At 35.4% G+C, this 13560-nt stretch overlaps 1 protein-coding gene across 41 annotated transcripts in view; it reads left to right on the plus strand.

The window, feature by feature from the left end:
- Positions 1-13560, plus strand: part of KCNMA1 (potassium calcium-activated channel subfamily M alpha 1) — a 471638-nt gene that overhangs the window by 294913 nt on the left and 163165 nt on the right. For all 41 annotated transcript variants that reach the window (XM_017807020.1, XM_017807021.1, XM_017807041.1 and 38 more), the window contains 2 exons: positions 8474-8549; positions 13107-13182. In XM_017807020.1, coding sequence (XP_017662509.1) covers positions 8474-8549; positions 13107-13182 — 152 coding nt within the window. The remainder of the gene's footprint in view (positions 1-8473; positions 8550-13106; positions 13183-13560) is intronic.

A 13560-nucleotide genomic window follows, 5' to 3' on the forward strand; every position in this document is an offset into this window, starting at 1 on the left:
AAATGCTTTGAAATCCTGTACATTTCATATAAGCACATGGGGCAGTCTATTTTTGCATCTGCTTTGCATTGTACTCCAGATGGCATTGGTATATTTTTGGCTTATATATCTTTGTGGCTCCTTTGGGGCCAAAAAGAAAAAAAAAAAGAATGATATGCATATTCCTCGAAATGAAGATAGCTATGAAGATAGCTTTTAGCTTTTCAAGATGAAGTATGTATGTTATCCTTAAAGCGAGCAAGTTCATTAAGAAAACATATCATCTGTCATGGAAGGTAATATATGCAATTTACATTTTAATCTAAAGAGCTTTATCCAGCTGAATGGGATGGTAGTTGACTGAACAGAAATCCAGTTTTATGAATATTCACAGAGTGAATCTGCTTGAGAGAGCTAATCACTCTATTCTTCGTGCTCTTGCTAGATGGCTTAATTGTTTTGGTGTTCATTCTTTTCCTTCCTTCAGTAAGATAGCTGTCATTAACTGGGATTGGATGAAGGGTTGTTGTGTTTATTTGCTGTTTTGTTTTTTTTTAAATGTCATCTGGAATAAATCCTGAAAGAGTTGGCTGATTATAAGACCTCTGCCTTCTGCATACTGGCTTTAACTGGAAGACAGATACGTGAAGTTGCAAACAAAACTAGCACACAGTAAATAATTCTCTTTATGTGCATGAATTATAAGAACTATATTCTTTATGAGAGTACCTGTTCATTCTAAGTGAACAACATCATGTTTGTCAGTTTTGAATCAATGGGTGTGGTTCTTTGGTGTATCCGAAAGAAGCTTATGTGGTAATATCCGGATAGAAGATGGCTTTTAAGCTCTAATACATCACGGATCAGAGGAGCATCTGCACTGCCTGCTTGCTTCTGTGATTTGTTTTGTCCATCCAGTTTGTGATACTCTTAGTCTGTTCTGTCAAGCCGAGTTTTGTGTTTGAATTCATTCTGTTTGTTTCGTGCTAACAGAAATGGACTAGATTATACTGAATTATCTTTTGATAACAACATGTAAAGGTGAACTTTATCCTGTGTCCAGTTAAACAAATCTGCTCCCAAAGAGAAGTTCCATTAAAGAAAGAACTCTGAGCTCTCTCTCCATTTTGAGACTGAATTAGCAAAAAGAAGGGTAAATATATGACTATCTTCGCTATTAGTGAGTGCCGTGACTGAAGACTGGACCACGATACTTACGTGCAGTGCTCCTGAAGCTGAAGATACATAGTCATGATTCCCAGCAAGATTTTAGTCTACCACAACCCTTCTGGGGGCACGCATACAGAAACTTATAAAATTACTAGAAGGCGTAAAAAATCTCATGGAGAATTGTTCAAAAATGGATATCGTGTCAAAGCTGGACACAATGTCCCTGAAAAGGAAGAACAACGTACTTTGCGAAACTCCTTGGTGTCTTGTTATAGGGTCGGCTCGTACTGGGGTAAGGTCCAAATCTAAACTTTTTCTTCAAAACTGTAGTTTGTTGTGCTGTCTTTGGTGCTAGTATTATTATCTTCTAAAAAGGATAATTCTGTTTAATTTTTCAGCTTAAAAAAAAAAAAAGCTAAAGTATTTATGATGCTTTATAGGAAGAATTCCTTCCCATACTCACATGCTGCAGTGTACTGTTATCTCCCTCATCAAAGGGATTCACTGTTCACCTGGTATCAAGTAATCCAGTCTTTATTGAAGGATAGAATGTAATTTTCTGCAATGTTGGCGTTATTAAAAAATTATTTTTGAAACTGCTGTCATTGTTTCAAAAGGTGTGAAAGTAAGTTAAAGACATTTATTAACAAATCTTTGATGCAACATTGTTTGAAGGCAATTAGTATGAAATCTGTGTAGATTCTGAATTTGATTTAGTTTTACCATCCTGGTCATAGGTCATTGATTTTTTCATGCTGCAGGTTGTTCTCCCCACTTGTAAAGTTGCATAACAGAGGTGAGGAAATGTATACAAATATTTTGTCTGTGTTGCTTTCAGGGAATTATAGATCCTTTCCCTTCCTGCTATTTTTTCTTGTCTTTTTCCTTTGAGCTTTCATTTTCAAGCCTGTCTGCAGGGAGTGGGATCTCAGATAACTCTGCTGCACTGTGTGAAGGCATTCAAAATAGGATTGTTTTGCATCCTAAAAATTACCTCTCCATCATATGTGTCTCAGAAAAGGTTCCTAAATATGGATTCTGGGGTTTTTTTTCAGTCTTCAGTAAATCTAGGGTAGAAGTACACATTGATATGTTTGATGAAGATACTGTTCTGATGAATGGGTGAATGGTTGGTCAGGAATAGAAACAGTATAGAGAATCTCTGTGTATTGAATCCTTAAACCAGTGTTTTGGATATACTGTTGTCAATAAGGAAAAAAAAATAAGCAACATAAGGCAATAAGAAAGGGATTATGTATCTCATTGGTGAGAAATAATGTAACGCTTGGTGCTTTTCCTGTCGATGGACCTCTCATGTTGAATGAAGAAATATTCCAATTCCTGTTTCTGTGTATTAGAACCTCAGTGAAATCAAATAAGTATAGTTGCCATAATTTCCTTGCCTTCCTCTTTAAAGATTTAAAATGGTAAATTTCCATTTTTGTGGGGTTAGCAACCTACGGGTAATCCTGATTGCTGCTCTATATTAATCCAGTGGAAAGCATCAGTTCAGCAGAGAGACTGGAGAGCTGTCAGACAGACAAGTAAATACCCTATTTCAGCATCTTTAAGACTGTGAAGTCAAATAAAGCTTAAAATAATGTTGTTTGTTATGCTGTACACTTTATAGATAAAATAATTTTCCACTGTAATTGCATTGCTACTGGCACATAATTTATTGGCCATGTTTGTGTCACTATTCTGTTTTAAAGAATCTATTTTACTGCGTCCTTAGTAACGGGTCAGGAAAAAATTGCTCCTGTTGTATTCTAGATCTAGTCTGGTATTTCAAAGTAATATATTGCTTCCAATTGAACAGATAATTGATTTCTGTAAGACTGATTTTTTGGCAGTATGCAGCCTCTCTTAGTGACCATTTAGTGAAGGCTGGTTCCACTCAGTATCTGAAGTAACATTACACACATATTTTACATTTTCAGTGTATTTTGAAAACTATCTGTTTGCCGTACAGGCAACACAGGTATCTAAACGAATACTTTTTCAGTAAGAAAATAATCCTGTGATGTAGTTGAAGATTTATTTGAATCATCATACCTACAACTCAAATTATTGTACTAGAGGCAGAAACTATTGACTAAAAGACTTTGTCTCATAATGTTAAAGGAATTTGATTGGTAATCATAGAAGTTTTTTTCTGGTCTTGAAATCCATGAATCCCTTAGGTTTGTCCTCAGCAGTGCAGCTGAAATGAACTCCAGTTCGCAGGCATATTTTAGTCATCTGTTTGGAAGCAGAAAACTAACAAACTCAAGAGGTTCTTTGATTATTTTATCTGTATATTTTTTCTCTGATTAGAGAGATTTTCTAGGTAAATTCAATGTTTTGATACTTATTTTTTGGTATAAATTTTAGTATAGAGGCTTGTATCCTCTTCTAGTCAGATCCCATGAGAAAATTCTGATATAAAACCTCTTGCCAAGAAAAAGGTGAGTTACATGATGGAGACAACGTAGCAAGCTCTTCCTGAGTGAGCATCCTGTTCAGCAGTTTGCAATTAACTTTAACAGACGGGATCCATGAAATGTGCAAAATTAGAATAGACTTTACTGTAATACATAAGAAAATTATCCTTTCTGAACTATTGATTATATAATTTAAATGTAAACCAGTTTATTAGGTATTTCATATTAAAAGATTCTTCCCCACGTGTATAAAACATGTTCCCAAATGTTGAGGAAAGAGAGCTGTACACATTTGTGTATTTAAATGAAACAGCTTTGGGAAAGGGGGAATTTTTGCGAGTGCTCCTGTTGCAGAATTTTGCTTGCTATTTTGGATGCATAAATAAACTTCAACCTTGGTGAGTTCGTAGGCCTGAAAGAGATAAAATCATCTTAGTCGTGACTTAAATTTGATTTGAAAACAATGAGAGAGCATAGGATGGGACATTGTGTTACTGATTACATGTAAATCGTAATAGACAGGCTATTTTTTACAGACACTTTGTCAATAATTATTCTTAAGTTAGACCGATAAAAATCTTTTCTATGTAACTTATTTTAATATTGACGTTATGTGGATTCATAGTAAGCTACCTACTGAATAGTTTAGGCTGGTTTTAGTTTGACAGCAGTCTCATTGAAACAAAGTTATTGCTGTGAGGATTACTGTGTCATCAGTTTACGGATGACATGCATGTATGATTGCAAGCACACTTCCATGGGTCATTAGTACCAGCACTAGAATAAAGTGCTTTGTGGACTCCTTCCTCTTGGAATTATTCAGTTGATACAGTTGCTAAGTTTAAGGTGATATAAATAACCATACATTTAGGGGCAAACTCATTTCATCTGAGTTTTATCCTTACAGTTCATTTTCAACTGCAGCTTTTTGTAAGGCTTAAACCTCCAGATTAGCTGCACTCTTTCAAAATGCGCATCATTCACTAGAGGATCAAGCTGTCCATGCTTGAACCAAACAGATTCATTCAAAGACAGCACCTCTTATCTCTTTCACAGACAAGTTTTAGAAATAATTATTAAAGAATGTGAATTCCCCTTTCCCATCTGCTTTGGTTCATCTAGTGTTAGTGGATGTTACCAATAGACCACTCAAAGTCTTTGCGTTTATCACATGCTGGGGAGGTTTGCACACTGGTGCATTGTGCACTGTAATTTCTCCTTACTATGCAGAGTTGTTTTGGCAGACTGGCTCTTTATGCTAATGGTTTTATGGAAACGGCAGGAATAGTGGTTTTGACTTGCAAACAGTGAAACAAATAATGGTTGTATGCTCAGCCCCTGAAAGCAAGATACTGTGAGTGCCTGGAAATAAGGTTATGCAAACCTACCAGCTGCAGCCCTGACATCGTCCAGTCCTTTTATGTGTTTTGTTCATATCAGTTTTCAGAGCTCTTTTTTTACGCTATTCTGGAATACCCATCTGTTGGCAGTCAGGTGAAGACCCTGGTGACTTAAAAAAGTGAATTATACCCATCTTTAAAAAGGATACAAAGCAGGATCCTTGGAACTACCAATCTGTCAGCCTCACCACTGTGCCTGGGAAGTTCATGGAACACATCCTCTTCTGAGCTATGCTAAGTCACATGAAGAACAGGGAGGTGATAAAAGACAGCACAGCTTCAACAAGAGCAAGTCCCACCTGACCAAACAAATGGCCTTCTGTGATGTAGTGGCTGCATCAGTGGACAAGGCAAGAGCCATGGGTGTATTATATCTGGACTTTTGTAAGACCTTTGACACAGTCACCCCCAATATCCTTCTCCTTCTGGAGAGAGAAGGATTTGGTGGGTGGACTGTTTGGAGGATGAAGAATTGTTTGGATTGCATCCAGAGAGTAGTGGTCAGTAGCTCAAAGTACAGGTGTAGATAGGTGGCAAATTGTGTCCCTCATGGGGTCCATATTGAGACCAGCACTGTTTAATATCTTCATTAATGACATGGACAAAGGGATTGAGTGCACCCTCAACAAGTGTGCAGACAACAGCAAGCTGAGTGGTGCAGTTGACATGCCTAAAGGTTGGGATGCCATCCAGAGGGACCTGGACAAGCTTGAAAAATGGACCCATGGGAACTGTCTGACGCTCAGTAAGGACAAGTGCAGGGTCCTGCACCAGGGCTGGGACAACTCCTGGTGTCAATACAGGCCTGGAGAGGAAGGGTTTGAGAGCATCCCTGCAGAGAAAGACTTGGGGATGCTGATGGATGAAAAGCTGGACATGAGCCAGCATGGTACACTCACGACTCAGAAGGCCAATCATATCCTGGGCTGCATCAAAAACAGTATAGGAGGAGATTTTACCCTCTAATCCATTCTTGTGAGATCCCACCTGGAGTAGTGCATCCAGCTCTGGGGTCCTCAGCAGAAAATGGACATGGACCTGTTGGAGTGGATCCCGAGGAGGGCTACAAAAGTGATCAGAGGGATGCAACACCTTTGCTATGAGGAAAAGCTAAGCAAGTTCAAGGTCAGATTAAACAACCCAGTCTATCTGAAGATGTCCCTGCTAATTGCAGTGAGGGTTGGGCAAGATGACCTTTAAAGATTCCTCCCAACCTGAACTATTGTATAATTCTATGGAAATCACATAAAATGACATGCATATAGGAATTTAATAGCAGATCTGTTTGTGTCTTGAAAATGTAGAATGCTGGAAAGAATTAATTTGCCATCATGGTAGGGAAAACTGTCATTTTCATTTAATTTTTGGGGGTTTTTTTGTATTTGAACCACACAAAACAGTTAATGCACTGAAGTTTCTGAAAATTATTATTTGATCCCTTCCATGTAATAGTTCCTTTAGCTTTTACAATTGGAAGCCAGTTCTATTTTGTAGCTAAACTGTTCAAGCAAACTCTCCACATTTTTGTTTTTTGTTATGTTATATTCTCTGAAGGGAATTGTTTAAAGTGGTGTGGGCTGTAGCAAATGCAGAACTTCATTCTTAATGATTTTCTTCTTTCACAGAAAATACATTGAAGCCGTAGTATTTTTGTTCTATTATTTGATGTCTTAGCAACTTAGATGTATCTTAACCATTATATTGGTTTGGAGATAGAGGTGTTATTACTAACTTTGATGTTTCTCAGATTTCTTTTTGAAACTTGGCAACAGCTAACTTGGTCATCTCATTAACTTCAGACACAGTACTAAGGAAAGGTTTTTCTTCTTCTAGCCATTTTTCAAAAAAGTTCGTAGGAATGTGGAAGAGTGAGGAAGGTAGCTGGATGGAACAGAGCTGAGAAAGATCCTCTCCTTCCTTGTCCAACTGCTTCTCTTTGGATAGGAGTAGCAGCTGTGGGAACTGCTGGAAGTGGGTCAGAGGGACATGTCTTGTAGTTTCAGCAATATGATCTAAAACTATCATCTTCTAATTGCAAATAGATCTGACATTTATAATTATTAAGCTTCATTTTATTACTTTTCATCTAGATCCCTAAATCCAGTTGGGATTAATTTTCAGAGTTCCCTGCAGTCAGTAATTAAAAAGAAACTTTATATCCATGTAATAGACAGGAGTGTGCTTTAAGACTGCTTATGAGTCTTAACAAGGCCACTTAGCAGGGCTACTTATAAGCCTTAGCAATAGTAAAAATTTTATTTAGCAACTTTCCAAGAATACTGCAGAAATAATGTAATGATTTAAACACATCTTTCCACATGCATCTTTGCTCTTGAGGGGAACCTCTTATTCCAGTGAAATGATAAAAGTTGTGACCAGGTTTTAAGTTTACTAGGATGTCTTTCTTAAGTTTCTAGAAACAAAAAATGGTTTTTAGCACTGGAAGTGGGTAAAATAAATGTCAGTAATGAGAATGTATGAGAAGAAGCTGCCCTGGACCTCACTGTAACAGTTGCAATACCATGTTACACAACTTTTATGTAACTCCTGGCTGTACTCTCTAATAAAAATTATCCTCCAAGCTTTATTTTAATTTTATAAGCTGTGCATATGTATAATACACAATGTACTTTTATTCATATGCCAAAGATCTGCAGCCAAATAATTTACTATCAACATAAGACTATTTTAATAATTTAATCCCTTAATCTCCTATAGTATTTTCTCCTGCACAAACTCTGTTTGTGTCTGTCTTGCCAACTTTGTGGTTGTCTGGGAATTGCTATGCACGCAACCTGATTTCTACATGAAAATGCAATTTCTTTTTAAAAATAGTTGCTTCTTTGTAAAAATAGTTGTTTCTTTAATAGTTGAAGTGTAATGTACTCCTACAGTTATAGGCTAATGGAAAGAAATATAGTTAATTTGCCATTTTTAAGAGAAAATGTGTCATTTTTCTGTTCTGCTTGAGTTTTTTGAAATTAGGGTGGAGATAAGGAGCATTATTACTATAAAAGATTTTACGTCATTAAGATTTACGAATTTAATCAGGCATATACAGTCTACTTTATCCAGGTTATCAGATCTATTGCCCATAATCTCTTATTTTTCACGAAGCAACGTGGGAGCTTGGAGGACTGAGGCGTTCCACACCCACGTGTGTCTTTGTCAGCCTGGAAGAGAAGGACATGTGCACTAGAATTACCAGCAACCTCAGTGAGGTTTTTTCCCTTTAGCTTTCAGCCTGTGTGTCTCCACCCATGACTTCCCACATAAACTAATGTTTTCTGGTAGGATACATCAGTTATTAGGAAAATATATTTAAAACAATTTGAAAAAGACCTGTTAAGGATCTTGGAACAATTAAATATGGAAGAGCATTTCAAAGGTATTTGACATTTTGTATGCTACCAGCGTTGATTTAATTGATCAGTGTTGTTGTGATATGTTGTTATAATTTGAATTATTCTTTACTATAGCCTTTTTTTTCCTTTACTGCAGGTTTAAGATTTTTAAGAGCCCTTAGACTGATACAGTTTTCAGAAATTTTGCAGTTTCTGAATATACTTAAAACAAGGTAAGACTTTTTCTTATGTACTGAGTTAATTGCATTGGTAACAGAGCATAAATAGCTTAAATTTGGGATCCTAGTAATATATAATTTTCTTTCCTGGAAAAAAAAACTCCAATTGCTATCTGTTCTTTAAACCTTTTTCTGCCAATGAATGATTTATCAGTGAGCATCTTTTGCTATGTGATCAGTAGATTTTGATGTGTTGTTACATTTGAAATATCTAACAAGGTTGTATGTTGATAAATTAAAACCAGAATGAATTACATAGCTTTGCACTGATTAAACATTGTTTCTTTCCATATAATCGGTCCATGTTATGCTCTCCTGGAAAAAACAGAAATCAAAATTTGTTCAACAGAATACAGTTAAAAAGTATCTTGACAAATTATCATTGTGGCTCTATTTCAGTTTTTTTTAACTGGGCATCCTTTTTCACATCAAAAGCATATTAGAAATTACACTGAGCTTTCTTTAGATTGTATTCATTGTCCTTAGTATTTCTTTCATATAATAATTAAAATAGTCCAATTAACCTTCTGATTTACTGGTTCTTTGGGCTATTAGTACATGTAAGTTGTACAGAAGAATCACAGTTTTGGACAAAAGATCACTTTGAAAGAAATAAAAAGAAACCTTCCCATGCCTTACAGTTGAAGACATGTTGCTTTTCATGATTTTCTAAAATGCCCTGGGGAAGTATTGAACCCAACTTCCAATAATTACTCTAAACTCAGTTCCATTCTGAAATCCTCTGCTCTCTGCACCAGTTGATATTGATGTGTGAGGGTTTTATATGCAGGTAACTCCATTTCTTGCTGTGATAATTAATAGTAGTGGTTAAGTAGGTCCTGAGATTTGTACACAGTCATGGTAAACAGCTGGTTCTTCAACCCTTAACCTTGAAACTATTTCCTTTGCTGCAAAACTCTCACATTATGTCTTTAGCTGTGTTACTGTAAGGAATCACTTCTTGTCAAATAAAGACACCAAAGAATGTGCAGTGAAGTCCCATAGCTTAGAATACCACTGGGATGGTAAAGGAGAACAATTTGTGGAGGAGCTCAGAATATCCGATGAGTTTACATTTAACACACAAAGAAACCTTACCATAAGAAATGTCAATCAATGGAGAAACCCTATAAACTCGAAGGATTTTGGATAAAAGCTAATAGCCCCTTCAGCAGTTGGGGATTTGTGAAATTCCAGATCTGTAACTGAAAGGATACTGCATTAATCACATTCAGTGTATTCAGAGCTGCTTTATTCAAGATTGACCTGTTCGTTGAAATAGCATTTTTCTGGTGCAAAATTTACTCTGCTATTAGACATAGATATCATATTCTCTGTAATTATTTATGTCACCATCCAAATATCTGTAAAACTCAAAAGTTGATTGTTGAAAGACTGTAAAGGAAAGTTTTCTTGTATGAGTGTTTTAGTTCAGTTAGCTAATTAATCCTTAGCAGTTCATCATTAGCACCGTTTATTTAACTTAAAAACTTCCTCAAAACAGTTGTTTTTCTTGGTTCTGCAACAGAAAGTCATGTCTGTTCTCTCCTGTATTTTACTTAATAACCTGAAATTACCTAAATAATTTGGAATGCTATTGATGTTCACAAAACATATTTTTGTAAAATTGGTATGTCAAGTTAAAACAAATGAACAGAATGTTATTTATGTTAGGAAACTTTTTATTTGCACCTGAAAAAAGGCATGCTGAGCCCTTGTGGTTAATGGAGAATCTTTAGTAATTTTGCAAGAGTTAGGGCCGTTAAACTAGTAGCCTCATAAAAACTAATTTTATTTAAATAAAATTTACTTCCCTAAATTCAAGCAATGGTTTCATTTACATACCATGGCCTTAAACCATTATTATTAATTTAAAATCTTATACTGTATTGTATGCTTTGGCCCAGCTACTGCAACATTATTTTTCTCAGGGATGGTTAAAAAGCTTCTAGAATTAAAACATTGTAGCATTTTTTGCAATCCACTTTAAAGGTTTTAATGACATTTCCAGTATTGTAATTTCTTTGTGAACATAAAGACCAAGGATTAATGACAGAATTTGAATTGTTGAACTGGAATAGCAAATTTAGTATATCATTACTAGCTCTGAAGTTATAGGATAGGGGAAAAAAACAAACCAATACTTTTTAAATTCTGCAAAGCATAGTAGTTCTCTGTTTGAGGTGATATTTATTTATATGAAAAAAATATGGAACCAGTTCAACTAGAGGCATTTTAATGTGTTTGGCATTAATAACATTTAACCACTAACAGGATGAGAAACTGATAGGGTGTAATGGGCACTGCTGTTTTTAATATTTAGTGCAATTGGAGGAGAAATTCTCTCCTCCTTTTCCTCTTTTCCCCAGTAAAGAGAAAGCTTTATTCTCACCTATTAATTAAAATTACTGCTAGAATTAGTGACTGAGATATGCAGATTAAAGGAATTTGTATTATTTATGCAGTGAGCAGAAGGGCCATTCCAAAAACTGGAATCCAAAGGAACAAACTAAACAATGCAGAAATTGAGGCAGTAAGGAGACTAGCAAAGTGTTAGATAATGATTAGACTATCTGAAAAATTGCTAAACGTGTTTGAAAAAATCCCGTGAGACAAAACAAAATTTTACAATGTCGTATTAGAACACCATACTCTGCCAAGGACTTGTTTGTTTCCCTAATTTGAAATGAAATGTCTTTTACTCAATATTTTTTGTTCTCACGTTTGATGAAGTTGATTTGTGCAGTTTTCAGTTGAAAATTTCTCTCCTTCATTGTTTTCTAATATTATTTTTCAACAAAACTACAGAGGCTTAGGCAGGGCTCACAGTAAGGGATTTTGCACAGATGTTGGAAAGAGCTTAAAGAGAGGGAAAATGTTTGTGACTAATCCTCCATCTATATTTAGACTCTGGCGGAAGCACAGGGAGTATTTCATAGAGGAGAGACAAGGTACAGTGTTTAATAAATCTGCAGAAATAAGTGTACCAAACAAGTAATGTAGTTATTAGTAGGTGCTGTCATTTACTTGTATTCCAGTAATATGTGGACTGACACATTATTCTATTAGGAACATCTCCTAAGATCAGGTGAAGGATGGTCATTGGCCTTTCATGATGGAGCTTTGCATTAGCATGACTTCTATGATTTTGCTTAATATACGAACCTATTGGTTTGGGTCCTGTGCTAGAACTGAATGTTAACACCAACAAAATAGGAACTTTAATCAAACCATACCTTAAGAAAGAGAGAAAGAGGTAATATGTGTTGAGGTAGGTGAGCACTGATTAATGGCAGGATAGTCAGTATGTTATTTTATTTTTGAGCATAATATTTATTACCACATCTTTCATATTAACCAGTTATATTCTTTTCCTTGTGCCTCAAGATGCCCACTTCACTAACTGTAACTCTTAAAATTATTTTTAATGAAGTTGGTCTGATTAATTTTCCAAGTTATTTTCTCAATATTTTAAAGAAAATCATGCATTTTTATTCTCCCTAAAATAGTTATAAATAGAAATATTAGTTAATTTTACTGCAAAACTACTACTGCTAACACTAATAGTGATTGTTTTCCAATTTTTATCTTTTTTGAATTTATTGCTTTAGGAATAATTAAGGTTTTTTTCTGAGGTATTATACCTTCTCATAAATGTTTTCAAAACAGAGAACTATTTCCAGTACAATTCCATGAATGGGTAAAATTGTTTAAACACAGTCATACATGGACTGCAGTTCCTTGTGGATGTGTTGAATATCCTTCTTAGGATAGTGATTTTTGTGAGAAGAGAGGGAGCAAGTTTTACTTATATTTCTTCCAGAAGATTTTAAGTATGGTATTTTCCTCCTGAACTGAATGAGGTCCTTGCTTCAAAATCACTTTTGGCTACGATAGGGAACATACTTCTCAGTGGGACTAAAAAATATTTGCAGTTTGATTGGTAGGTTTAAATATCACTTTTTTCATTGTTTAAATTTTACTTTTTCTCATTTTTTTTAAAAAATGTGAATATAAACAATGAAATGCTCCAATTTAGTGTGAATTTCCATAAAGTAGTCCGTAGGAGTTCATATCAGCAGAATAATATGAAAATTACTTAGGACTTCACACGAGAACTGTAAAATGCCTTAGATATTTAATTTGGGAATCATAATTTTCTCATGTGTTTTTATGTATTTATATGTGAATAACTTGGAGGTGTACAGCAATAAAAAATAAGGAGGTAAGTGTACTGAGAGGCAACCAAATTATCTGTGAAAAAGCATTATTTCTATTAGTTTGTTTATGAGTCTAGAGATAGCCATACCCACTGCTCTCATACATGGGAACCTTCCTTTCAAGCTATCTAAATGATGAAAATGTGAACTCTGCAAAGACAAAATAATATATATTTTGCGTGAGCTTTTGATTAAGTTTTTTTAGGGAGTCTGTTTCTCTTTGGAAATAATAATCAGATTCTTTAGTCTGAACTATGCAGTTTTATACAGGTATGTGCAGAAAATGTGACAAATTCTAGTCTAAGTTCCTATTTGTTTTGTTTGTTTTCAGTAATTCCATCAAGCTAGTGAATCTGTGCTCTATATTTATCAGCACGTGGCTGACAGCAGCTGGGTTCATACATTTGGTAAGTATATTTGAAAGTACTTCATTGACTTTTTATCATGGATCTTCTGCTCTCTGAGCTACTTTATTTCCTGCAATTGCCTTGCTCTGTATAATCCCTTAACACATCAACAGAGGACAATAAAAAGGCATCACAGCTTCCCAGATTTTAAGCTTCTACTCAAAACTAATTCAGAGTAGTAAGACAGACATCATTAACCTCAGCAATAAAGCAGGAGACTTGGAGTGGTGCAACTTGTGAAACAATGACGATTTACCAGGAGGTGGCAGTGCTTCCCAAAGAACTCCGGCGAGTGCTTCCTGGGGGCGGTTGGCAGAGTTGGAGCGAGAGAGGTCCTGGGAAATCCATGGTTGTGTAAGAGGGACACAATGGGATTGC

This window comes from Lepidothrix coronata, unplaced genomic scaffold, assembly GCF_001604755.1.
Source record: "Lepidothrix coronata isolate B3197 unplaced genomic scaffold, Lepidothrix_coronata-1.0 Scaffold17, whole genome shotgun sequence".
Taxonomy (NCBI): Eukaryota; Metazoa; Chordata; class Aves; order Passeriformes; family Pipridae; genus Lepidothrix; species Lepidothrix coronata.